At 44.6% G+C, this 25,414-nt stretch overlaps 1 protein-coding gene across 1 annotated transcript; it reads left to right on the top strand.

Moving 5' to 3' along the window:
• Positions 1–217: 217 nt before the first annotated feature.
• On the top strand, positions 218–25,002 carry POLR3E (polymerase (RNA) III (DNA directed) polypeptide E (80kD)). Its single transcript, XM_009072007.1, is given in 21 exon segments — positions 218–296; positions 1,365–1,415; positions 2,730–2,807; positions 4,289–4,404; positions 4,707–4,789; positions 5,484–5,591; positions 6,049–6,098; positions 6,398–6,517; positions 7,072–7,157; positions 8,161–8,205; positions 8,286–8,377; positions 9,148–9,242; positions 9,244–9,269; positions 10,744–10,825; positions 13,245–13,304; positions 14,262–14,419; positions 14,702–14,766; positions 16,216–16,700; positions 21,184–21,261; positions 22,138–22,263; positions 24,512–25,002. Coding segments are annotated over 21 exon segments (2,097 nt in total). The 5' UTR covers positions 218–260; the 3' UTR covers positions 24,569–25,002.
• Positions 25,003–25,414: the final 412 nt, after the last annotated feature.

The raw sequence follows: 25,414 nt of genomic DNA, 5'->3' as shown, positions 1-25,414 counted from the left end.
TTTTGAGACATTTGCCGGTCTCTTAAATTTCTTGGCCTTTGGTCAAGATTGTTTAGTATTAGGGACCTGTTCATGCAAACACATGCATTCCTTCAAAACAGACAAAACAGATTATCACTGAAAGGAACCAAGTTGGCTTGAACAAATACTCTAGGCTACATGTGGTATGTGGCACAGATGTAATGACTCATATGATGTTTCTGTTTTCTTTCAGGTTGTGCCAAGGAATAAGCCAAGAAAAAGCTTTGTTTTATCCTAGCATGGCAAATGAAGAAGATGATCCAATTATACAAGAGGTAAAAGTGCAGTGTGACAGCAGTGATTGTACATGAGAACTGATTATTGCCATTATTACAGTTTCCAGTGTTCTTACCTTGCTGAAACCATGTGTCATCAACATCCCTGATTGTCTTGTGGCTTGCTCTGTGCAAAGAATTAGGCTGTGTGGGCCAAGTATCTATTTTGCTAAAATAGTGGTGCCCATGTTGGCAGATTCAGCTCAGGTGTTTCACCCTTTGTAATCTTTTCATGTCAGACAAGTACCCAGGTGGGGAATTTGCTTCAACCATTGTGTGCTTCCAGTGACTCTATTGCATGTCTCCAAGAGCTGGAAAAATCAGAGTGACTTTGATGAGTTAATAAGTGTTAAATATGAAGCTACAGCATTTCATGCCTTCTGCTAAAGCAAGCAGTTGTGGCCTTCTTCAAAGCACTGCTGTGTCCCAAGGAGTAGTCACAGTGTCTTGTCACTTCATGGCTGAGTTTACACACCAGAAGTACAAGGAAGGACAAGAAGGAGAAAAGCCATGAGAAAAGGAGTGGCAATTGTCAGGAGTGTGTCTAAAATGGCATCTTCCATATGTCTTATTCATGAAACAGCTGTGGGTTTTCATATGAAAGTATTGAATCAGATTGGAGACGTGGGTGTCTCTTGTCTAATTTAGAAAGATTTTATGGTAATGAAGTTACCTTTCAGTCATGCTGCCAAAGAGAGAATTTCCTCCTCTTTCTATAATTGTGATAACAGATTCACTTCAGCCCCTTGAAGGAAAAAAATTCTCTTTCTTTTCACATTTGTTTGCCAAGTTTCCTTAGAGAGGAAAAACACAGCTAGATCCACTGTCTTTGCCTCTTCAAGAGTGTTTTTTCTTAGGTTTGGTTTTTAAAAATATCAACTGCAGAATTGCATGTCAAAGTCAGCAGAGAGGAAACGTGTGACAAGAGAGTCATCAGTGTGTTTTATGTTAGAGTTTGTAGTGGAAAGCTAATATTGTCAGTGTTTGAGCTCTGAGGGTTACACTTTTACCTGAGGCTCCATCAATAACAGCTGGCATCTGATCAAAGTTGTTTGTTTTGCTTTTTAGATTGACGTGTTCCTGGCCAGAAGTCTACTGGAGAAGCTGTACCTGTTTCAGGTATTTCAGTTAACTTTTATGAAGTGATAGTTTGTTTAAAATAGGGGCAAAGACCAGTAACTTTCCTTACTGCTTCAGCCTGCCTAGATCTTGGTTGTAGACAAGCCTGTTTGGGTCTCAGTCAGTTGAAATACTTCCTGTTAAATCGATGTCAAGAGCAGGGTGGTCATTTGTGGCACAGGCTTGTCATTAAATCACTCCCTCTAACCACCCTAAGGGAGTGCTTTTAGTAAATGATGTCTTTTTACTGTGGTTTGGATATAGCTGCATTTCTTGGCCATCTTCTGTCACCACTGATTCCTGCCATCATTGCTAAACAAACATTTCCTTAGGACTGGCCCTATGTAACATGTCATCAGTATTCGTAAATTGGTGTGAGTCATCAGGAGGATCCACAAGTTATGTTGTGGAGATAAAGCTAGTGATTGAAGGTGGAAATACATTAGGAAGGTAGAGGTCTGTTTTCCATTCTGCTGCTGAATTTCTGTAATCATTTTATCCTTGTGATTCACTTTTCCCATCTGCCAAATGAGAAGTCTTTTAAGGCTGTTGGGTGACACGTTCATCGCACCAGTGATGACCACTGGCAAGCTCACTGCCTTCTGTCCTCTGCATGGCACATACCACAGAGCACAGCTGGAGACAGCCAGGCACACTGCAGCAGGCAGCCTTGCCTCTGGAATGCTCACGGTGGCTCCATGTCAGGAGTTGGTTAGAGATGGAGCCTGTGGGTGTTGTGGAGAAATGGCAGCTCAGAGCAGGATGCTGGTAGGGCTGGGGGGTTTCACTGGGATACCACAGTGTCCTCTCAGCATTCCCAAAGGGTGCAGAAGAGAGACAGATCCCTGTGGCTAAACTTGGGTCTGCTCTCCTGACTAGCAACATGTGGCCCATGTCCTCTGAGGTAACAGTACTTGTGTAAAACCATAAATCTTTTATGTCTAGGTAATAACTCTCCAGAGGGTCAATGCTGAGGGATGGGGTTTTTATTTGCTTCTAACACTTCCTTTTTCTGCTGAACTAATGTGCAGCACCATTTTCCTGTGTGTAGTTTATTATGGAGTGTAAGGGGCAGGAAGGGGATTGTGTGTTGATGAAAGCACAAGACTGGGAGGAAAGCAACAGCCTTGCTAGGTCATGCTCCCAAATCCTCTGATGACTCACAAATCAGTCAAGTAATTTCTTTTCTTGATGTCATGTCTCCATCTGGCAAGTGGATCTACATGTGAGGGGACAGGGGAAATTGGGTTAATTTCTGTGAAGTTCTTTGATCTTTAAATGCAGAGGTGTTTATGCAATGGGTTTGTTTTCCAGTATCCCATTCGCCCAGCTTCCATGACCTATGATGATGTTACACATTTATCAGCGAAAATAAAACCAAAGCAACAAAAGGTTGGTCATCATTTGAGTCCAGTCTGTAAAGCTTGTTTTATGTTGTGCAGAATGTACTTAAGGGAAGAACATTGTGCTATTAAGCTGTCCTAACTATGCAATTACTTACAGAACCAGATCTCTGTGCTGTGGGTTATGCTCATGCTTCCATTGTGTCTGTAAGGCAGAGTTTAGAGTAAGAGTAGTTTATAAGTCATGATGGGAAAGCCACTATTGTAATAGAAAATAGAATCACTCAGGAAAATGTAATTACTAATGCTAATTCAGGCTGTAGATGTTTGTGTGAATACAGCTCGACTGAAAAGGTCTTTACAGTATTCAGAGAAGGGTTGAGCCTTGGAGCCATGATCTGTCTTTGTGTCAGTGCAGGTTTTGATTTCTCCCTTGCCTGGCTGTGAATCATCAGCAGTCCTTTTGAGATCAGTGGGATTGTATAGGTAGTGAAAGCATGGGCAAAGCCAGAGGGACTGCACTGGCTTGCAAATGTATCCCAAAACTGTGGCTATTGTTTTACAATGCTGTATTTACAAACTGCAACAATAGATGTCTGTGGTACTAGGATTTGGTTCCGGGAAGTGGTTCAGGAGTGTGCTTGGATGAACTTTGGAGTTAGGATGCCTGTTGTGTTCAGGAAGTCTACTAAAATCAGCAAACATTTGCATTGTAAGCCCTGTGCAGAGCTTTGTAAATATGCTGTCTCATCTGGGGACGTGTAACTAGTTCAGTTTATGAATAACATAAAGGGGAATCAAAAATAAGACAGTAGCTGTGATGGACAAATTTATAAGGGCTTTGGCATACCCTGAGGCATTGTCATAGTATATAAATAGAAATGCTATGCAGGAAAATGCTTATTTTTGAACATTTGCCTGAAGTTTAAGAGGGGAAGTAGTGTCCTTGTAACTAAAGGCTTGGAGCTTGTTACAGTGTTTCAGTGAGTGAAAGTCAGGAGTAACTTCAAGGTCGGTGCTAAGTGCTGCAGTCTCAAACTTAGCAGAATTGAGGCCTTTGCCTCTGAAGAGAACATAGTTACTTCATACTGCTTGGTACCCAAACTGGAAGTGAACATACCTTATGAGAGATTCTGAATGGATCCTCAGTGATGGGAAGGCATGAAGGATGTTGTATGTGCACTTCATTTGTACTGACAAGTAAACTGGGGCTAGTGTAGTGGAAAGTATCAAAGTGAAGGTGTATTTCACCGCTGCCTAAAGAACTCTGGTTTGTCTGATCCCATTCATTTACATGGCAGTTTATATATCTCCAGCTTACTGTTTAAATGTCCCCATCCTACAAAAACTCACATATATGCTGGTCATCTTTCAAACTCTCAGGGCAAATTTCATGTATAATGATACTGCTTAAGTACATAAATTTGCTGTAAACCTATGGAAACGTTAGGAAGTGTGGGTTTGAATTTTAATTGGTATATTTGGGGTTATGCCATGGTAGTTATCTGTTTCACCTTTCATATCCTTTAGGTTGAACTTGAAATGGCCATTGATACTTTGAATCCTAACTACTGTCGCAGCAAGGGGGAACAGATTGCTCTCAACGTGGATGGCACATGTACAGATGAAACAAGTACCTATTCCTCGTAGGTGTCCTCTTTGCCTTCCCTTCCTTTTTGTGGTGAGCTTAGATATCTGTGTGTCAACCAGGACTTCAGGGAGAGGTGAGAACAAGTGGCTGTACAATCTTGGGGGCTGCTTTGGACACTTACATAGCAAGTATTCTTGGAAATAACATCAGTTTTTTGGTGTGCTTCATGAATTCTGAATGGAAACAGAGGGATGATGTGTTGATAGTCCAATTTGAGAATTGGTGGTTTCACACCTTTAACATCTGCATGCCACATTGCCTGTGGAATGCCATCTCACTGCACTTCTCTGTCTGCAGGAAGCTAATGGACAAGCAAACCTTCTGCTCTTCACAAGCTGCCAGTAATGTTTCTCGCTATGCAGCTGCTGTTTATAAAAAAGGTAAGTTGCTTTTGCTTAACCCTCACATCAGTGAAACATGCTCATTTCAGAGTTGAAATAAGACCTATTTGGTTTTTTCAGCCTACATTTTAATTGCCTGAAACATCTTTAAAGAAAGCAAAGGTTTTTCTTATCAATCACCCCAGAGTCCTTGAGATGGTCCAGCAAAATTGTAAACATTATGTAAGAACACTCTGGGTGAATCTTAACAGTGCATGATGGCCCAAAATAATACACATTTGTAGTGTAAATTTATTACAGTTATTCGTATTACTATCTTAATCTAATTTTGTCTGACTCATTTTCTTGTTCAGCACCTTTTGCCCCTCTCCTATCTGCCCATGCCATCCCAGAGTTTTCCTCTGGTGGTCATTTGAGATGACAATATGTAGATTGTTTTCAGCAATGACTATTTTACTAGGAGTCTCCAGAACTATAGGTCAGGCCTGAGCCAGAATGTGGCTCTCTACAACAGAAAGGAAAATAACAGAAACAGGTCTTGGTCTTTCATACTGCTTTGAAATCCTGAGCACTGGATGAATTTTTCATTTCAATCCCTTTTTACGTTTTCCTGTATTAAATATTTATGCTCAATTGAAGCTGTGGCTTTACAGAGACAGGGAGATAATGAAAAGGGCTGTCCTTTTGCAGTGGAAAAAAATCAATCTTAACCAACGTTAATTCTCTTTCTCAGGTGAACTTCACCTGACTCCACTACATGGAATTCTTCAGCTGAGGCCAAGCTTTACCTACTTGGACAAGGCTGATGCAAAACACCGAGAAAGAGAAGCTGCTAATGAAGGTAAATGCTCCACAAATTCTGTTTCCTTTTGGGAGATGAGATACAAATTCTCTCTATAGTTTTACTCATAGGAGTCATTCTGTTCTGAAGGTGTTTATTCTAACAACATACTGATTATTAGGCCATTTCTCAGCTTGTTTTGCTGATCTTGTTTTCAGTGTAGCTACCTAACTGCTTTTGTGGGCACAGCATGGGGGATTGGCAAAGGGATGGGAGGGGGTGGATAGTGACAAAGGGTAGTAGTGGGCTTTGTGTAACCACTGCCACTGAAAAGCCCATGGCAGCAGTATCCTATGCCCATGGAGCAGTGTGGGGCTGCATAGTTTGGCAACTGGGATTGAGCCCATGGTTATGGAGTTCTTAGTGTGCTTTCTTCCTGCATGGGCCCCAAACAGGTACAGATTGGCTTTGGCTTTTTACTGCAGTGGTGTTTATTCTGATGTGGTTTTTTTGGCAGGTGGTGATTCATCCCAGGATGAAGCTGAAGACGATGTTAAGCAAATTACTGTATGTCCACATTTTCCTTTTTGTGGTGATTCGGGCAAGAGTTGACAAGATACCATGACAATTCACACCCAGAAAAAAGGACAGCAAACCTCAGCTAGTCCTGGTGGCCCTGAGTTTGGGAGGGGGGAAGTGAAGTGGACTTGCCCTTGTTGCACAAACACAAAGATGGCACTGAGAGCAGGGGGTGATTCATTTGAGCTAGGGCCCCTAGCTTCTGTTACTTACATACCAAATAAATAATGCAGGTGTTTTTTTCCAAGGGTTTTGGGGCTGTATTTAATGATGCCCGAATCTTCCAGGTACGATTCTCCCGCCCTGAGACCGAACAAGCTCGTCAGCGACGTGTTCAGTCCTACGAGTTCCTGCAGAAGAGACAAGCAGAAGAGCACTGGGTTCATCTACATTATTATGGCTTGAAGGTAGGTGTGTGCTGACTGCTGAGGAGGCTGTCTGGGCCTGAAGGCTCAGCCAAGCCTAGAACTGTTTTTAAATTTGGGCCCATGGGAATCAGGGAATCATCACAAGGAGAGTAGGTGTGTAGGCTTGAACAGACCCTGCAGTGCTCTGTACCTCCTCTGCTGGATAATGCTTCGGGGTTTCCACACTGCTAAAGGTTTAAAACTGAGAGTTGAGCAGACATAAAGGGATTCTGAGAACAGGAATCACTTGGGTCTTGGATTTTTTGGGCTTTGTGAAAGACTTGGGGAGCTCAGTCAGTCAAGTGTGAGAAATCCTGTTAGTCTGACTCACATGCAGGTCTGTCAGGAGATTTTGTACTCACAGCAACACAAATGTTCCCACATCACATGAGCATTGTACAAGAAAGTGAAAGCAGAACATCAGTTATTGAGGTGGAATACTTGAATGGTGCAGTAATGACAGGGTGGCCATAGTTTGGGGTGAGGAATCCAGCTCTCTGGCATTTGGTATGTTTTCAGTATGTGATAATGACTCTTTTTCTCCCTATCTTCAGGACAGCCGTTCTGAACACGAGCGCCAGTATTTATTTAGTCAAGGTCACGGCCTTGCTGAAAACACAGAATTAATTAAATCCCCCAGGTAATGGTTTGATGGTTTCCTACAGAAATGGTAGTAATTTGTTGGGATTGTTTTCAGAGTAGTGAACAGGTCTATTTTTAAAAGCCTACTCTTTGATAATTCTATCCATGATAAATATGGAATTGTTTAAAAAAATACAGAACAACCTACCTCAGGTTGCTTTCTTTGTTTCCCTATACTCTGAGATTAAAACTTCTTGGTTTTGCTTGGGGTTGTAGCTTCTTGTACAACCCTATGTTATCAGGACTGTGAATTCTGCAAAGGAAAATTAAAATAAAAGCTTCTTCTGGTTAATATAAATTGATACTCTGAAGCTGATAAACTTCCATTGTTGGCAAGTCTTATCAAACTTCCTTATGTGATTTGTGAGGTGCAATTGAAACTACTTGAAAAATGTTTGTGTTTGTTTCTTGGTGACTGTAGCTATGCAGGAACCTTCCCACAATGCAGTCAGTACTAATGCTCCCCTGTCATCTGGTACAGCTGTGGCCCAAGGAGTAGTAAAGTGGCAGAGTCTCACTGTTTAATGGTGTGGGTGTGTTGTTCTTAACATTTAGCATCAGTGGTAGGTGTTCTGAGGAGTCTTTTGGATCAGATTCTTTCCTCACAGGCATTGGTAATTACATGGGTGGGAAAGATTTTTTGCTTGTTGCTGGCCTGATTCTGTCTGTCTGCAGGGCTTTACATGACCCCTCAGATTCCTGTGTCATGTGTTTACATTGTGTGCACATCATCTGTTTGGACACTTCTGCTGTGCAGAAGAGCTGGGATTCTGACTCACATTTTTTCCATATCTTTTCTTTGGGCAGATGAATGTCAGTAGCTTTCTAGTATGGAGTTTACTGAGGCAGATGGGAGAGGAAAGGGGAGAGCTCTCTCTTCAGGCTGATGTTTGCTTTGTAGATTCATACAAGCAGGATTGCTCTAAGTGAGAAATTACAGTACTTCAACCTGGGAAGTCCCAAGACAAAGATTCTAAGGATGTGTTTTCTTTCTCTTCCAGTGAATATTTAATGATGCTGATGCCTCCAAGCGTAGAGGAAGAGAAGTAAGTGTTTATTTACAATGTTCAAAGTCCATGTTGGCTGGATGCTCTTTTTCATGGGCTGCAAATCTGTTTATCTGCAGGGACAAACCGATGGCTCCAAGCAATGTGCTTTCCATGGCCCAGCTGAGAACTTTACCCCTTGCTGATCAGATTAAGATCCTGATGAAGAATGGTGTGTAGCTTTTGTAGTACATTTGCACTTTACTTTGTGATGTACTGTTGGCTCAGATAAGGTGCCTTTCCCAGTATTACCAGTTATGCCACACCACCAGACAGACTGTCTGGCTCTCTGATTCTGTGAAGGATCCAAATTCCAATGGCAGATCCAACTGCTGTTCTGTATGTTTGCAGTCAGTTGGCTCCTAGAAAAATTTCTGATTTGATGATAGCTTCCTGGATACACTTATTTCAGCAGGTATCTTCTGGAATGTGTGGTCTGAGCATAAACAATCTGCACTTTGGCATTTTCTGGAAAGTTTTCAGTAATACGTGCTTCACAGAATCGTAGAATCATCAAGCTTGGAAGAGATCTTTAAGGTCATCAAGCCAAACCATTAACAAGTGTCATCTAGGAATTTTATATTGTCTTTTCGGAGTTAGTATCTGATGAGAACAAATCCTGAGGCTTTTGCCTCGGGAGCTTCCTCTCGTCAGGTATCTCTGTTTACAGATATTGAGAAAAGGAATAGAATTTCTTTAGTTACTATGTTAATGTGTTAATCTGGTACCAGTTAAGCCAGTCAATTTTGCAACACTAGCATTTTGAGATAGATGCAACACTAGATGTTTCGTAGCACAGGGGAGACTTAGTAGAACTGAAGGTTGAGGTTTCTCCAAAGATAAAGCTCTGAGTGTGAAGATCACAAACCAGTTGCCGGGTGTGTGAACCTCTGTGCGGTGTGGGCTGAAGAAGCCCTTGCTGGGTGTGTGTTTGCCTTGCAGTGAAGGTGATGCCGTTCGCCAACCTGATGAGTTTGCTGGGCCCGGGCACGGACTCCACGGCTGTGCTGCGCTGCGTGCAGCAGGTGGCGCTGCTGGGTGCGGGGGAACGGGGTGGTGAAGAGGTAGGAGCACTTTGCCCCCGGCCCCGGGGGCAGCGCCCGCCGCGCCGTGTGCTGCGCCGCCCTCTCGCCCGCACTGCTGCGAGCCCCTGCAGAGCTGCTGCCTGCTAGTGCCTCAGATACTCATCACATCGGATGTGATGTGAAACGATAACACCTTAGCACCTAGCGCCGCTGAAATCACAGCTGAGCGGTGATGTAATCCGTGTTTGCGTTGGGGTTGTGTCAGGTTTTGGATGTTATGTCAGGTTTTTGGTGTTGTCTGCACTCGTGTTCTTCTCTGAGAGAGCTGTCCTGAATTCTTCCAGACATTGGTGTCAAATGTAAACACAGAAAATGAAACCAATGTCAGCTATAGTTTTTCTTAGCTGAATCCAGTCAAATAAGGATCTTTGTTCAGTCCCCTTGCTGTTCATCAGTGGATGCTGCTCTTGTTAAGGCACCTGTTTAATAAATCAAGCGTGGGAGTGCTAAGTGTACCACATGAACTGGATTCTGTATCATCCTTCTGTTTATTAGGATAAAGCATCCCACTGGGAACTGAAGTCTAAAATGCAGTATGATTTTTTTCACCTGGGTGGAGCCCTGCTTGCAGAGAATTACAGTCTCTGGAATAGCTGTGTGTGTGTTAAGATGAGTGGCATCAGCTACCATTCCAAGCCTGCCAGCAGGATGTGTTTCAGCTATTGTGATACAGACCTGCATTAGCAATGTGACCAGTTCTTACAGCAACCCTGCTGTCCCTCCAGCTGTTACAGAAGGAAGCTGGAAGCAAGTTAAAAGACAGAATATTAGCATTCAGATTGGTTTTAGGTTATAGCTGAGTCTTTGTTACTAGTCTGAGGAGGAGGAGGGGGTGTGTTTCTCTAGAGGATGTGGTGTTTGTGCACAGAGCAGCACATGCACACAGCAGAGCTTTAAATGGAGAGGGAACCCATTTCTTTGGCCTGGGTGGGATGGAGATGATGAGCCTGTGTTGCCATGAGGCTTTGGAGAGCATACTAACACGTCAGCCAGTTGGTGCTGCAAGCAGACAAGGACAAGGTTCCAGTATGACATTTTGTAATATTCTCTTAAGCCCTTGATTGCTGGGAATGAAATAACAAACTCTTATGCCTGTACATCAGCATTTTGGCTAAGTGCTGCCTTCAAGGCTGTGTACCAGGTTAGCCTAAGCATTTCTTAGGATCATTCTGGTCTAAGGGAGTGAAGGCTTTGCAAGAACAAAGCAGAGCTTGTAGCTGTGTTGCACGCACCTGCTGGCCACAAGGCTGTGCTTTGCTGGTGTAAGCCTTTTTGTGCTAGTGTAATTGCAGTGGTGTAATTACTCCAATATTAATGCCTTTAATGAAAACCGTGCTTTGGATAAAGGTGTAATTTAACTGCAGAACAGGGAGGGCATGTTTATGTTAATCTTCACCAGTGCCATTTTTCTGGAGTACTTAGTAACTAATCCCTTTTCCTTTTTAATTAACAGTGATGTCCTCTACCCAAAGGATACTTCTAGTCCCCATAGTGGAGTTCCTGCAGAAGTGCTCTGTAGAGGGAGAGACTTTGTTGTAAGTATAAAAGTGTTTGTTGTTTTTAAAGGAAAACACGGGTGAAGTTTGCCTGAGAGGCCACAGCATTGTAAAACTCTGCTGCTCTGCTGCAGGAAAGTGTTCCCTCCAAAGAAGTTATTTGTGCTTTAATCCTGAAGGTGTTGTTACAAGTCTGTCATGGGAGTGTTGGTGTAGGCTGACATCGTGGCTGCCTGGCAGGTTCAGGATCAGCTGTCATTAGCAGTTCTCATCCCTTTCAAACACGTGTTGCAGAGCCACTATCACATTGCCCCCACAATGTGGGGCTTACAGAACAGCCAGGGCTGGATAATAAAGTGCTTGTTTCTCCAGCTCTACTTACATGGGCTCAGGACTGTGAGGGCTCAGGAGGGCAGTGTGAGTAAGCCTTGTGCTCCCTGAGCATGCACTGTTGATCTTTAAAAAGGACTTTATTCCCCAGAGCTGCTAATCAGTGAAAGGACTTTGTTCCCAGGTACTTTTTGTGAGCAGTGACTGCACATGAAAGTTGAAATGAATACAGGTAAACACACACATAACCACAGCAGAAAGGAACAACCTCTGCATTGTGTTTATTTTTGCTAACCATGGAAATAATTAAGTTCCTAAATGTTTCCTAAGTTCATAATCAGAGTATGGCTTCTGCCCCATCAAAGTGAATCTGATGAGTGCATGGTTCTCATTTTTTTCAGTTAGACCTGACTGTTCCCCTTGTTTGCAGAGGCTGTTCATGAGATTTAGCTCTGTACAGGAGTATGCTGTGCTAGAGACTTAAGGATGTTACAGTACTACTGTAAGATCAAAGTGATGGTGATTGAAACGGACTTTTTATTGTGTCTTGATGCCTGCCCAAGACACTGCCATATGGAGACCTGGATTCAGGTGTGACCCAGTGACATAAGTCTTTAGGACACAGTAGATTAGGTGACACGTCGTGCGTAAAGTTCTAGGGACCAGAATCATTATGCTCAGTTAAGTAAGAGTAGGGTTTTTAAATTGAGATGAAAAGAGAAGTTACTTTCATTTGAATAGTGTCAAATATACCTTATGTGAGAAATGGATCTGTGTTGATCTTAAGGGCAAGTAATTTGCTGATTAGTACTGTAACAGAGAAGAAGTTAAAATGTTAGAAAATAGCATCAATATTTCTGGCTTTCAAAGTGAAATATCTGGTCATAAGGCTCAGAAATAGTGTGCAATGCTGTATTGCATCTGTAGAGAAAATGTGTTCTAGCTTAAAAGTGAACTTTTATTTCCTCGGATATATTTGTGTAAAGTTATTAATAAGGTTAAAAATTATTTATGGCTAGTAGTGACTCTTAGTGTCCACTTGTCCCAGGCTGTACTTCAGGGACAGGGAAAAGTAATTTGTGTCTTATCTGAAAGCTTCTGTTTTACCCTAGATTCTCACATGGTAAATTCAGGGGACATGAGTACTGTTGGCCCTAGCTGAGGGCAAAGGGTCTAATGAGAAGTGGCTGCCTCAGAGCTGTTTGCAAGGAGACCTGGTAGATCTACTTTTAGACAGCAGTTTCTTGTGCTTTGAAACAGAAAGTGAGTGGGGTGGGTTTGTATGTTTGTGGGCAGAGAGAAGCTGAATCAGAGAGAGAAGGGTGCATAGCTGACATCGCAGGGCAGGAAGAAGTTGGAAGTAATGAGATTTTGAATTCTTAACAACATTATTAACACACACAGACTGAAAGAGGTTGTAGTCTGTTTAACTGGAGACAGGAAGAAATTAAAGGTTGTTTTCAAGCAGTGTTCTGCCCAAGTCTTCATGTACCCTGTTAGCCTGCTCTCAGCAGCTGCCTCCCAGGATGTTGGAGCTCAGGAGCTGCTTTGCAGAGCACTCAGCTTTCCCCTGAACTGGGGATGAGTATGTGAGTGACAGCCATCTCAGCATCACTAAGTGACCATGATGGGCATGCAAGAAGGGAACAGGCCCGCTGGGGGGGCTGTGTGTTGCTGAAAGGCAATGGTCAGAAGCCTCCACAGGCCCTTGCATTAGAAGTGCATGAAGAGTTTCTCTAGGTTGATGATGAGGTATGTGAGAAGCTGAGCCTCAGGGACTTCTAGGGTCCCAGCATCAGTGCATGGGTGTGGTGTTCTTTTTTTTTTGTTTTGAATCTAAATGAAGTTTGAGTTCAAGAGATTCTTCATAGCTTTTGTAGGCATATGGTCACCAAGGTACACCATGGGCTCTCAGAGTTTTTGATACTGTGTGCATACCATTCAAGGACAGAAGAGGCCAGAAAATATTTTTCCTCTACCTCTCTGAAAATCACCTGCTTCCACAGTCTTAAAAAGAATGGGATTTCCATTTTTCTGGTAACATCGTTGAACTGGATCATTACTACAACTTCATTAAAGCATTTCCTACACACACTTAGTGGGTTTTTTTCCTTTGTTCCCTTCCTAGATGTGGAAGTTCACTCAGGACCGCTGGGTTGTGAGAAAGGAAGTGGCAGCAGTTACAAAAGTGAGTGGTTTTATTTCTCTCTGAATAAAGAGTTGGTGCTAAGTGTTGGGCATTGTCTGTAGGTTGGTAGTGGATGCTGCTGCAAGCCTTTTCTCAGGTTCAGTGTCTGCACTGCTCTCCAGGCACACCTTGATTTTAAACAGGTAGAGATACATACTCTTTCTAGAAACATTTTGAGCAGCTCCCACTGTTCCCACAACTCCAAGACTGGCGTTGTAGCTGAGCCACTGGAATGCATCATGTCCTCTCCTGTGTCAGTGGGAAGCTGGGACACAGTTTGAATTGAGCTGATGGTGCACCAAGCAGATGAGTGTGTGTGCAGCCCACACTGCTCTGCCTCGGGTGTCTTACAAGACAGCAACTCTTCTGTTGGCATTTGCCAGTTGTCAGTATTGAATAAAAACTTTAAAGCAACTCAGGCACCTGAATGTTCTGCTAAAAGTGGCAAATGGATGAGAAATATTAAGCAAAAAGGGCAAAACCCAATTCCATTAAAATGCAGCAAAATGATAAAACATGAGTCAATTTAGGCAGAGACCAGCTAAGCTTGGAATGTAAGGTCCAGTGCTGCTTAAAAGCTGGGCATGTGTAGGTGCAGCATGTCTGACCTGCTGTTCTGAAATAAGATTAACATTGTAGAATATGCTTCTCTTCACCATAGTCTTTTCATCTCAAGTTGGAAACTCCCTTTTCTTCTCAAAACATGCCATGAGCTATTTGACTCTTGAGTGATTAATCACCTCTGCTCTCTGAAGTCCTGTGCTTTTAACAGTGTGTGAAAGTGTTGGTGCCACAGAGGATGAGTATCTCTGACTGAGCTGGGTGTGTGTCCGTGGCAGTGCCCCATATACCCTAAATCAGCCCAGCTCCTCCTGTCTCATGGAACATTGCCCATTGCTGCATATGTCCTTTGTAAACTGACTCCCGTATTATTTATGCTTTTTCTTTTTCTTTTAGCTTTGTCCAGAAGATGTGAAAGACTTCCTAGAGCACATGTCTGTGGCAAGAATAAACAAAGGTTGGGAGTTCATGCTCCCTTATGATGAAGACTTTGTTAAGAAGCATCCAGATATAGTTCAGAGGCAACATATGCTGTGGATGGGCATTCAGGCCAAGTAAATGACTTGTTGCATTTTGGGGAATAAGCTAAAATCAGAGAACTGTCTAGGACAAAACATTTCTGTAGACATTGATAGATAATTGGATCTGTATTGCCTCGAAGTTTTTTTCTGACAGACCCCAGGCAGTGGTGTGGTGGGGGGTGTCACTGCATCATGCAAGTTGTTCCTGGTCCTTGGCTCCCTGGAGAAATGGAATGTTCTAGCTAATAGCTAAAGCTGACATGGCTGCATGCAAGCATAACAACTGAAACTGTCCTGGCGTATTTTGTCTTTCAGATTAGAAAAGGTCTATAATCTCTTAAAGGAACACTTGACACCAAAGAAACAAGAGGCACAATCAGGTAATTGGAACTGTGCTTGGGTCATCTTGAAGCATGTGTGTCCATCCATATGTTTTAGATTCCCTCTCTGGTTCTGAATGTGATGGGGATTAGTCTTATTTTATGTGATGTTTGTTCTTCCTAGTGATTTCCTCTGGATTATTTGAGGGAGATCTTGGTCTGTACTAAAATCACTGATGTTGGGGTGACACAAGGTTACTGTAGCATCCTTGTAGCAGAGCAAGGAGGATTCCCTGGCACTGGGGACTTGCCATTTGACACTGTAAAATCAGCTGGTTCCGTTATCCACTTACTCCTTTAAGGCAGCTTGTCGGGTGTAAGCAGCTCCTGAAGAGAGGACAGACAGGGCCAGTGCACAAGTAATTCTCACCTCTCAATTTGCAAGCTAATGTACATGAGGTGATTTTTTTGCTTCCCCTGATTTGCACTGGTCTCTCTGGAGTGGCTGAGGGCCGAGCAATTACTGAAGAATGTGTTTGGCAGGGGGCTGTAAGGAGGTGTGAAGCTGTCTCTTTTTGACATCCTTCTCCATCGAGGGTGCCAGTGAGAATATTAAAGCAGCTGCTCCATAATCCTAAAAGATTGTGAAAACTTGAGATTCCAGGGAGTTTTAACTAGGCACTTGTCTCATTGCCAGACAGTGGAGCCAATAAGGAGTATAAGCAGAACTGACAAACGAGCATATGAATCCATTTCAATACCCTGTGTCTGATCTGCTCGGAAGGATTAGGTGTTGGGTTATTTGGAGAGGATTAGTGAGCCTAACAGCAGAGAAGATAACAGCGTGTGTGCTGGGCGTGCTTTTGCCTTAAACACAGCACTCCTTGCTTTGGCATTGGGACCGGATTCCTCTGCTGCCAACACGCCCCTTCCTTTCACCTTTGGATAGGTGGGTGGTGGAGAGGATAAGACCTGCAGGATTAAGTGGGAAGGGACTCCCTCCCATCCCTTTCTCCCTGTTACTGGGGTAATGTATAGTAATAATACTAAGAAGAGGGTCTCAGCCTCTCATGCTGTGCACATGGTGCTAAAAGGGTGTTCAGGTTCACTGTTAACCCCTTCATGCAAACCCCTTCAAGCTCCACCAGCCACTACAGGGTCTATAAAAAAGTGAAAAGAAGCATTTGGGTCACAAGCAGAGATGTGTAAGCAGTCTGTATCCTGGTTCTCTGATTTGCAGCAAAGGCCCTGGTGATTGAACAAGTGCACTTTGCCTCAGGTTCCATGACTGGAACACCTTTCCCCAAGCATCTGGCTTTAAAAAAGCAAACTAACACACCCCCCAAACAACCCCAAAACATCCCAAAACTAAGGTAAAACCTGATCAACCAACTGGGTTTATGCTTTATATTTCTTAAGCAGATGTTTCCTGGTTTTATTTCACAACAAGCCCTTCAAGAAACCATTCTGGTTATGAGGAGACTTATGGTAATTTTTGTTTCTTCATAGCTCATCCACTGCTGGTTTCTGGGGAGCAAAGGGTCAACATGGCTAAAGCAAAAGTCAAGCAGAACTATGGGCAGCTGGAGAGGGAGTTCCAGAAGCAAAAGGCAGAGCTGAAATCAAACGACACCTCAGCCAAGACGGATGTTTCCAGTATCCGCATTAAAGAGGAGCCTGTGAGTGACGAGGAGCCCATGGACACCTCTGGCTATGAGGGCATGAACAACGGGCTGGTCAACGGCCTCCACGGGGCACAGGGCTCCACGGACCCTTTGAACGGCCACTGCATCGACAGGGTGGCCCAGGAACTGAAGGCATTTGTGTCCTCAACATTTAAGAAACAATTTGTACTCACCCTGAGTGAGCTTAAACGGTTATTTAACCTCCACTTAGCCAGTCTGCCTCCAGGACACACGTTGTTCAGTGGCATTTCGGACAAAATGTTACAGGACATGGTGTTGGACACTGGCTGCAAACAGATTTTGGTGCCTGTAAGTATGTGTTTTCCCTTGGTATGGTTTGGGGGGGCAGCTAAACATCTGAGCGGTGAAATATTTGTCTCCTGTGCTGGTGGGCTGGAAGAACAGATGTGCTCAGAGGAACTGTCCAATATTGGAGATGTTGAAGCTGCTGGTGTCCTGCTTCTGGCAGGCCCTGCACTCTGCTCTTTGCTCTGTGGTATGTGCATAGCTTGGTTGTCTTTGGGGCTCCGTTTCCACATCCATGGTGTTGGGCCAGAGTGATTCACTGTCCCAGCTTGCTCCTGTTAACATGATCTAAGGCATTTGCGGATTCCCATCAGCTCTCCTGGAATTGCACAAGCTCCTTCTGCTAGGGACAGGGACACAGTTGAGAGAGGAGAGGTGGTACTAACTGCCTGGGAGAGGCAAGGCACACCCAGCAGAGCCTTTAGGAAGCGACAAACAGTATCTCAGCAGGTTTCTTTGGTCAGTCTGTTTCCTCCTAGACTCTGCAGAGGTGTCTGTTTCTTTGTCTTTATGGAAATGACAAGTGTGATTTCGTGAGACAGAGCAGGTCTGTGTGACAGTAGATTGCTTAGGAAAGGAAAGGGAATCTGGCATCATGGGAAAGCGCCTAGAAGAAAATCAATTTTACAAGACATCTGGCAGTGCTGACTGGGTTGCAACCAGAAAGAGCTTTGGAGCAGCTGCCTTTGGTGAGAGAGGAAAAGAAATGTGTGAACTGCTCGAAAGAGCAGGAAGCAGCAGGCTGAGGGAGCCTGGATCAGGGGAGCTGGAACTCAGCTAAGGAGTGAGGGTTGCTGGAGGTGGGCACAAGTAACATGCTCAGTCATGTGCAAAGTACATGTCGTGGCACCTGGGAACAGAGTAACAGACTTGAAATGCCACCAGGGAGAACATAGATTTCGATGCTTTCTGCTTGCTCTCCTGACAGCTTCCAACTCCTGGGGTAGTACTTGCCTGGAGCTGTTCCTTAGTGCTGGCCAGGCTCTCCTTTGCACCTGGTGTAATGTGTTTGCCATGCTGATGGTAAACAGCTGAGGTCATTCCTGTTCTGTTACTTTGGAATGGGATTTGCTTGCTTTGGAAACTTTGGGATTTTGGAAATATTTCATCCACATGAGGAGTGAGAGTGGAATCAAAAAAACCCAAAATCCTCCTCAAGAGAGGTGGTTGGGAACTTCCTTCTGTCTGGAAAACCCTGTCACAGGAGACAGAGAGAGGTGCAGAAGTGGTCACTGGAATGTCTCTTAAGGAGTTATGCTGTAAGTTTTACTTCTGCTGACCCAGAGTTTACTGCAAAACTTGAGCTCTTGTGCAGGAGCCTGTATAAGCCTGTACTGCTGTCAGCAATGCAAATCATTACCCCTAAGCCTCCCCCTGATGCTCTGTGCAGATGACAAAGTTGTGCTGGGGCTGGTTTTGCTCTTTGCATGGGCTCACACACTCTGGTATTTCTTGATTGTTCCCCTGGACAATTTTGTCAGAACCCAGTGAGGGCTCCTGAGCTCAGGGAGAGCCTTGAGGGTTGTTTAGTGTGGGATTTCATAGTTACTCACTAGTTTTCTGTAATTGAAAGTGCTTTGGTGATAAAAATCAATGATCTGAGGTAATTAAAATTATGTTCTGTGGGGGGTGAAGACACCCTTGGCTTGTGTGCTGCCCTATTATAAAAGACATGTGGCTGAAGACGGCAATTGAAACCTTACCGAGGGGATGCAGGATTTATTACAAAGCTGACCAAAACTGCACTCAGGGTATCAGATAAATGGTATTTGTGGGGAGCCAGTAGAGATGCCACTGCAGCTGCAGATGAGACCGTGGGGATGCCTGCAGGGTGCTCTGCTTGCTGTGCTTTGTAGCCTCCTCAAGTGGGAGGGGAAAGAAACAGCAAATCCTGGGCAGGTGCTGCCATCAGAGAAGGTGAGGAGAGGCATCCTGAGCAGTGTCCAGTGCTGTGCCTGTGTCCAGCCCTGTGGGAAGCCTTTGTGCAGGACTCTGGCCCTGAGTATGTACACCCATTTCCTGCTGGCTGCTGGGGATGGCTGGCTCCTGCCAGCTCCCTTCTCGTGGTCCCTGGAGTGGCAAGGTTCTGCCCAAACCTTGAGGATATTTTTGAGGCATCAGGAAATGATGTAACTTGGTCTTGCCTGGCCATGGGGTGACACGAGGGCAGTGCAGCCCTGTGCTCAGGGAGAGCCTTTCAGGCTGGTGCTGCTGCCAGGCCCCTGGAGAGATGAACTCGACAGTTTACCCCTAAGATTATTCCAGCTGATAATTTTTTTTGGCAGACTCAGCCCCTTCCATCTGGTTTAGCTATAATGTGAGGCTGCCTGGCAGTGGCTCAGTGTTGGAGTGAGACACATCCCAGAGCTCCTCCCGCAGAGCTTCGGCTGGAACGTGGCAGCCCTGGGAACTGGGGCAGCAGTTGGTCTCCTGAGAGCCATACACAGGCTCTAGGGGCTTAGAGCAGGAAGGGGCAGAGTGAAAATACTTTCAAGAAGGGTTTTAAGGTAGCAGAGGGCTGTTTGAAGGTGAGGCCGGAGAGATCAAGGTAAACCTAAAACAGCAAGGGGACAGACAGCTGATGGCAGGACAGTGATGCTGTTTGGGCAGCGAGCACATCTCTCCGGAGAGTGACTGATGGCATTTCCCACTGCCTGGACAGGCTGTGTGACAGCAGCAGTGAGCAGGGTGCTGTTGGCACCAGTGCTTGCAGCAGATTGGAGAGGAAGGCTGGGCGGGAGGAGGAGATTCTGTGGGGGTTTCTTCCCAAATAAATATTGTGTTTGTTTGGAAGCTGTTTCCTCACGGAATGGCTGAATAAACACAGCTGCATTTCAGCCGTGTGGCTGAGGCAGGAGGAGTTTGCACTCAGGGTCTGTGCTGAGTGACTTTCTCAAAGCCCAACAGCTTGTGCCTGGGTGCTCCCGGTGTCCTGCATTTTGCTCTTCCTGCTGCAGCAGTTGTGTGGATGGAAGCTGAAGTATTTGATTTTATCTGTGCTGAAAGCATACAAGAGAGATTATTCCTGAAAAGCAAGTGTCCTTATTAGAAGAGAATTATGTCAGGTGCTGCAAGTCTAATAAACCCAAATCCTGGCTCTAAACCAAGTGTAAAACCTTGTTATATGCCAGCCATTTGGACTAACCTGAGAGCCAAAGCTGCTAATCCCACCAGGCAGCTCCCGCTGGACAAAACCCTTCCCCTTTGCAATAAGATCAGAGGCAAAGCATGAAAGGAAATGCTGATCTCTCACTCTGCGATGCACAAGTCTTTTGGCTGGTGTGAGGGAGGCTGGGAAGAAAGGTTTGTACCAGCAGCCAGGATTGAAGGATACTGGAACAATCAGGACTGGCTTGTTAGCTTTTCATAGATGATTGATTTAGGTCGTCTGGGCAGTTAGCAAGGAATAAATTGTTAGTGACAGACAGGAAGAGACATGTCAGGAGCGAAGGCATATTCCAGCATTGCTCATTAGTCACTGCTCCAAGGGGAAGTGTTAAGGCAAATGGATGGTATTTAATTGTTTTGAGGAGTTTGGGGCATGAAGGGGAGGCAGTTGTGTTCCTTCCTGTGTGCAGGGGCAGAGCCTCAGAAAAAACAAATGTTTCTCTAGCTTTGCACGTGGGGGAAAAAACCAAATCACACACAACCACTGTCAGTTTTGGAGCCTGAAAGGAGCAAGTATCTGGTTCACTGTCCATCAGCCTTCAGTCCTCTGGAGTCCTATAGTCTGCCCCAAAACTGAGATGACAAATACATCAGAAGCACCGTGCTTGTCAGTAACACTGCCTTGGGATTAGTGAAGCAGATAAATACAGGATAGAGTCCGAATCTCTTAAACCTGCCACTGTAAATGTAAGAACCTTCAGAAAGACTCTGCAGTGCACTTCGTACTCACCGTTGAATACTGTTTGGAATGGTCTGGAAGCAAATGCTGCTGACAGGAAAATGTAGACATCTTGCCATGAGATACCAGCTGAGGTCCAAGCCCTGGGATTGTTCTGGTACATGGTGGTTGACCTTCCACCAGTGGGAAGCTGTCCCAATCAAAGTTCACAGGATTCCACTATGTCCTGCAGTGGTTGGTGGTGTGGCACGAGGGCCATGGCCCTGTGTGGTCACCCCACCCTGATGAGGCACACGTCAGGGTGCCACTGGTGCTCATCCCATTTCCTGGGCCATAGTTAGCCCCTTGTTAGTTTGGGGTCTGTGTGCTGCAGGACAGGTTTGGTGGGGACCATGTTGCTGTTTCTGTCATCAGGCCTGTGAGAAGGTGCAGCCCCATGTCTGAGTGGGCACAGTGCTGCCAGAGCACAGTCACCCCTTCCAGCGTGGGGTGGGAGAGCAGTCAGGTTGTACCAGCAGTGCTCATTACATGGCAGCAGCAGTTTTGATTCAGTAATGGGTGTCCAGGGACACTATATCAGAGAATCATTAAGCAGAACTCATTAAATAGCTGTTATTTTTAACAGCCTCTTGTTCTCAGTTTCCTCCACAGACTGCTGCCTCACCAGATGAACTAAAGGTCTATGCACTTTGGGAAGCAGGTGACACTTATGATCAGGTAAAGATAAAATGAGTGACATTCCCAAATGTCTGTTTATTTAGCATTTGGCATTGTTTGAATCTGTATTTCTGGAACTGGTACAATATTTTTTTTTTATTGAAGTGTCCAGTTTTCAATACCAACCTGTGTCCAGCCAAAAGGAAGCTCTAAGCTCTCAGAGTAATCATTGCTGTGTGGCAGTGTGGGCAGCAAGAATGTAATGTTAGTAATCATGTCAGTAACTAGCTCTCTGGACATTTCTGAGCCTGCGAGGAGAAAGGATTCTCCCATGTAGGCCTCACACCAGGATCCAGTCCAAATGTTCTGTTCTTTTGATGGTAATTCAACATTACCCAGAGATTAACTGGTCTATCTGTTGTATCTGTTTGTACTTAGAATAGGAAACATTACAGCACATGTGAGCATCTCCTAATTGCTGTCAGAGTAAATGAGGTGAAAGGGAAGGTGCCTAAGGAACTGTGGATGGACACTGCAACTCCTGTGTCCATGAACTAAATACATTTTTATAGGAAAGAGTCAGGCAGTAACTAACCTTCTGGCTGGAGTGGACCATGTGAGCTCCCATGAAAGCATCTGAGAGGAATATGTTGCAGTCCCTTGTTCAGGATGTCCTTGTACCTTTGGAGGTGCCCCAGGTCACAGGACAGGTGCAGGTCTGGCCACAGGGTATGGAAAGATCCCTGTAGAGCCCTTAAAGGTTAGGGCAGTGCTGGAGAGCAGAAGTATATGGGATGGTTTCAGGATTATGAAACAAGAATCCTCTAAAGGAGTTCAGAGGATGATCTGGATGGACTGAGGCACATGTAGTTTTGATAAAAAGAAAGCTAGGAATGATTGTTCCTCTGAATATTTCTGATACGTTTTCTTTTAAAGCATCGCCAAGTTTTGCTTGAAATCTTTTCTAAAAACTATCGAGTGCGCAGGAATGTCATCCAGAACCAGCTGAGCCAAGAATGTGGAGAGGATCTAAACAAGCAGGAGGTGGATAGAGTGTTAAAGGTGAGTTCCTGAGCAGTTGTGGGTTTGAGCCAAGTAATCCATGAATTTTTAATGCTCGGTCTGAGCAAAGGATTTTACTTTACTTTGAACTGACAAATAATAAGGCTGATAGAACAGATGTTGTTGGAATAGGGACTAGGCTTGTGTTTCAGCTTGTTTTCTCAAAACTGTCTCATTCTATCTTCTTTCCCTCCAAGGAGCAATGGCTCACACATTGGGTTGTATTACTGCAACAAATCTCTCTTTGTCATCTCAGAGCAGCAGAGAATAGAGTGCAGCAAATGTGATACTTGAGTTATTGCTAAATAATGTGGAATTAAACATTCAGGAGGTGGGAGGGCTCTGCCCAGCGTTCCAAGTTTTACCAGCTCACTGCTGCTGGCTAATGCTGACGATCACAAGTGCCACATAGTCAGAAGGAAATGCAGTTCATTCTCTAGCAGGGTGTGCAGCTATGTGTGGAGCAAAACCAGCAGGCAAAATAATAGTTAACACATCTCATTTTGAATGTTTAGTTGAATCCTTTCATCTGCCTTTGAAGCTGCACCATTTATTTGCTCAAGAAGTCTAAGGTATAAAGTACAGACCACACAGGCCATGACTTTAAAAGCAATGCAGAATGGCCAAGCAGAAAGTTGCCAACTAATGTAACACCTTAATCATTGTGGCTGGGCCTTTGCTCACTGTCACCCACTTCAATAAGACAAATGCTTAATTACTCTATTACATCGTGATCTGCAAACAGACTAATTGTGTCTTTGAAGAACTGCAGATCTGTTGCTGTGATAATAAGCAAACTGGTCTTGCTTGAAAGAACCTGGTCTTAGCAGTAAAATAACCTCAGACATTTCTGCCTGCCTGACAGTATTTGCTGTGGCTCCCTGTGCTGGGAGATTTGTCAGCCACTGGATGAGCTCAAGTATCAGCTCATGGAAAATCTAGACAGTGCACTGGCATTAGTTTTTCATGATGCTGTTGCTATTTAACAGATAACCTGTTTCTAGAAAACATACCTTCCCCTAAAAAACTAGGCACTGGTTTTATGGATGTCACTAAGTCAATGTGTGACCTTGTGTTGTGTCAGGCTTTTTTTGCCTTGAATACATTGGTTACACAAGTATGTGAAATCATCTTTGTTTCTGAAATAAGTATGAGTTAATACAATAGAAAGATTCTCTGGCTTCTTTAAGCCACAAGAGACTGGATTCCTCTTTGAATGAAATTGGATTTGTTGAGTCCTATTTCCCCATCTGTGTGTGCTCCTTTTTTATACACAGAGGAACAGACTGATAGGGTTTGTGTTTTGCATCTGCAGAGCAAGTCTGCAAACCCTCTGTCTAGCCTCCACGCCAGATTTCTTACTCAGTTTTGTGATGCACAAATCCCAAGACTTAAGGAAAAACTAAGATATATTTAAGCTCCACAGCATCAATTCTGTAGCAATACTCGAGCCTGTGTTGAATTACCTAAGTGGGAGGGTGGGAGCAAGAGAAAGAGAAGCTGTTAGCTCAGAACTCCAGAGACTTAGTGCTCATCTAATGGGAAGAAGGAAATGAGCCAGAGACAACCCACTGCCTGTACTCCTTTGCTGTGGTGCTCACCCACCCTGAGCACTTGTGAGGTCAGAAGAGCAGCACATGAGGGCTCTGAGGTTTGACAGTTCATTATCTTAGAACAGTGCATCTGAAAAGGCTTCAGATTCAGCAACTCTCACACTCCAGCCCTGTCCCACTGCTCCCTTCAGCTTCTCCCCCTGAGCTTCAGCCTGGGTTTACTCCTCTGTTCCCCTGGTCCTCACCCCTCCTCACAGCCTGCCCTGAACTGGCTTCTGCACGAGCCCCCAGACACCCAGTTCCTTGCTGCCATGGCACTGTTTGTCCTCTTTGTGGGCTCTCAACCTTCCCCCACTCATAACTTCATGTAAAGTCTGGTCTTCAGGGTGGAGATACCCTGCTGCTCCAGGTTCCTGCTCTCCTGTGCACTGAGAGGGGCTTCTGTCACTGATCACACTTAAGTGTCCCAGAGCCAGACCTTAGGGACTTCAGAATCATAGAATCACTCGGGTCAGAAGAGACCTTTGAGATCAACCAGTCCAACCATTAATCTGTCACTACCACTGCAACCCCTAAACCATATCACCCAGTGCCAGATGCAGACACCTCTTAGGATGATGATGACTCCACCACCTCCCTGGGCAACCTATTCCCATGCCTGAGCACCCTAACCCAGACTTTCCCTGTCTCCCCAGGACTGCTGCGTGAGCTACGGTGGAATGTGGTATCTTAAAGGGACAGTGCAGTCTTGACAGCGGTGGCAGCAGCGTCAGGTGATCTCCAGGATGCAAGAGGAACCTGCAGCAGGTGGCACAGCCACAGTGATGCCGAGGCCTCGGGAGTGTGGGGCAGCATCTGACCTACTTTGGGGCACGTGGGCATTGCAGACAGTCACTGACATCCCAACACTCACACGTGTTTGCATGGCCTCCTAGGCATGGGAGAGCAGCCAGGAAGGCACTGTGGGACCCTGTCTGCAGCTTGATTAATCTGGGATTGCTGATGTACTTCAATTCTCCTTCTGTTTCCTTATAAAACAATAAAACCATATAGTGACACAGACATGACAGAAACTTACGAGCTAAAACTTTATTTTGTAAGTAATGCCAATAAATTAAATTTGTTTACAAACATCCCAGTTTTGTTAAATCCCTGGATGCTCATACTTTAGTCTGAGCATTGTCATAGCCCTTGCAGCCCTCTCTATACAGAGCAGGTAGTCATGTTCATGGGAATGTCAGGACTGGGAGGGGGGAACAAAATCACTGTCTGTGAACTCTGTACTACATAGCAATTGTTCTCACCTGTTGTCTGTGAAATTAGTTGTTTGGAGAAGTACCTACATCTGAAACACAGGGAACAACTACTGGATTTCTTCTACTGGTGTGGGGTTTGTTTGAGGGATCTTTTGCATTAGTGTATGCAGTTCAGCGAGGTAAGTAACCCAGGGCACCCTCTGGAAGGCATCCAGCTGTAGTTACCACACGGCAACCATGTAAAACCTCTATTTTGTGTAATTTTTAAAATAAAATTTTACTTCAAAGGTCAATTCTACCCTGCCTTGTGTTTGTCCAAGAAGAAATGGAAGCTGTAACCCA

The sequence above is a fragment of the Acanthisitta chloris genome, unplaced genomic scaffold, assembly GCF_000695815.1.
Source record: "Acanthisitta chloris isolate BGI_N310 unplaced genomic scaffold, ASM69581v1 scaffold44533, whole genome shotgun sequence".
Lineage (NCBI taxonomy): Eukaryota > Metazoa > Chordata > Aves > Passeriformes > Acanthisittidae > Acanthisitta > Acanthisitta chloris.
This window is presented reverse-complemented; position numbering and strand designations above follow the sequence as displayed.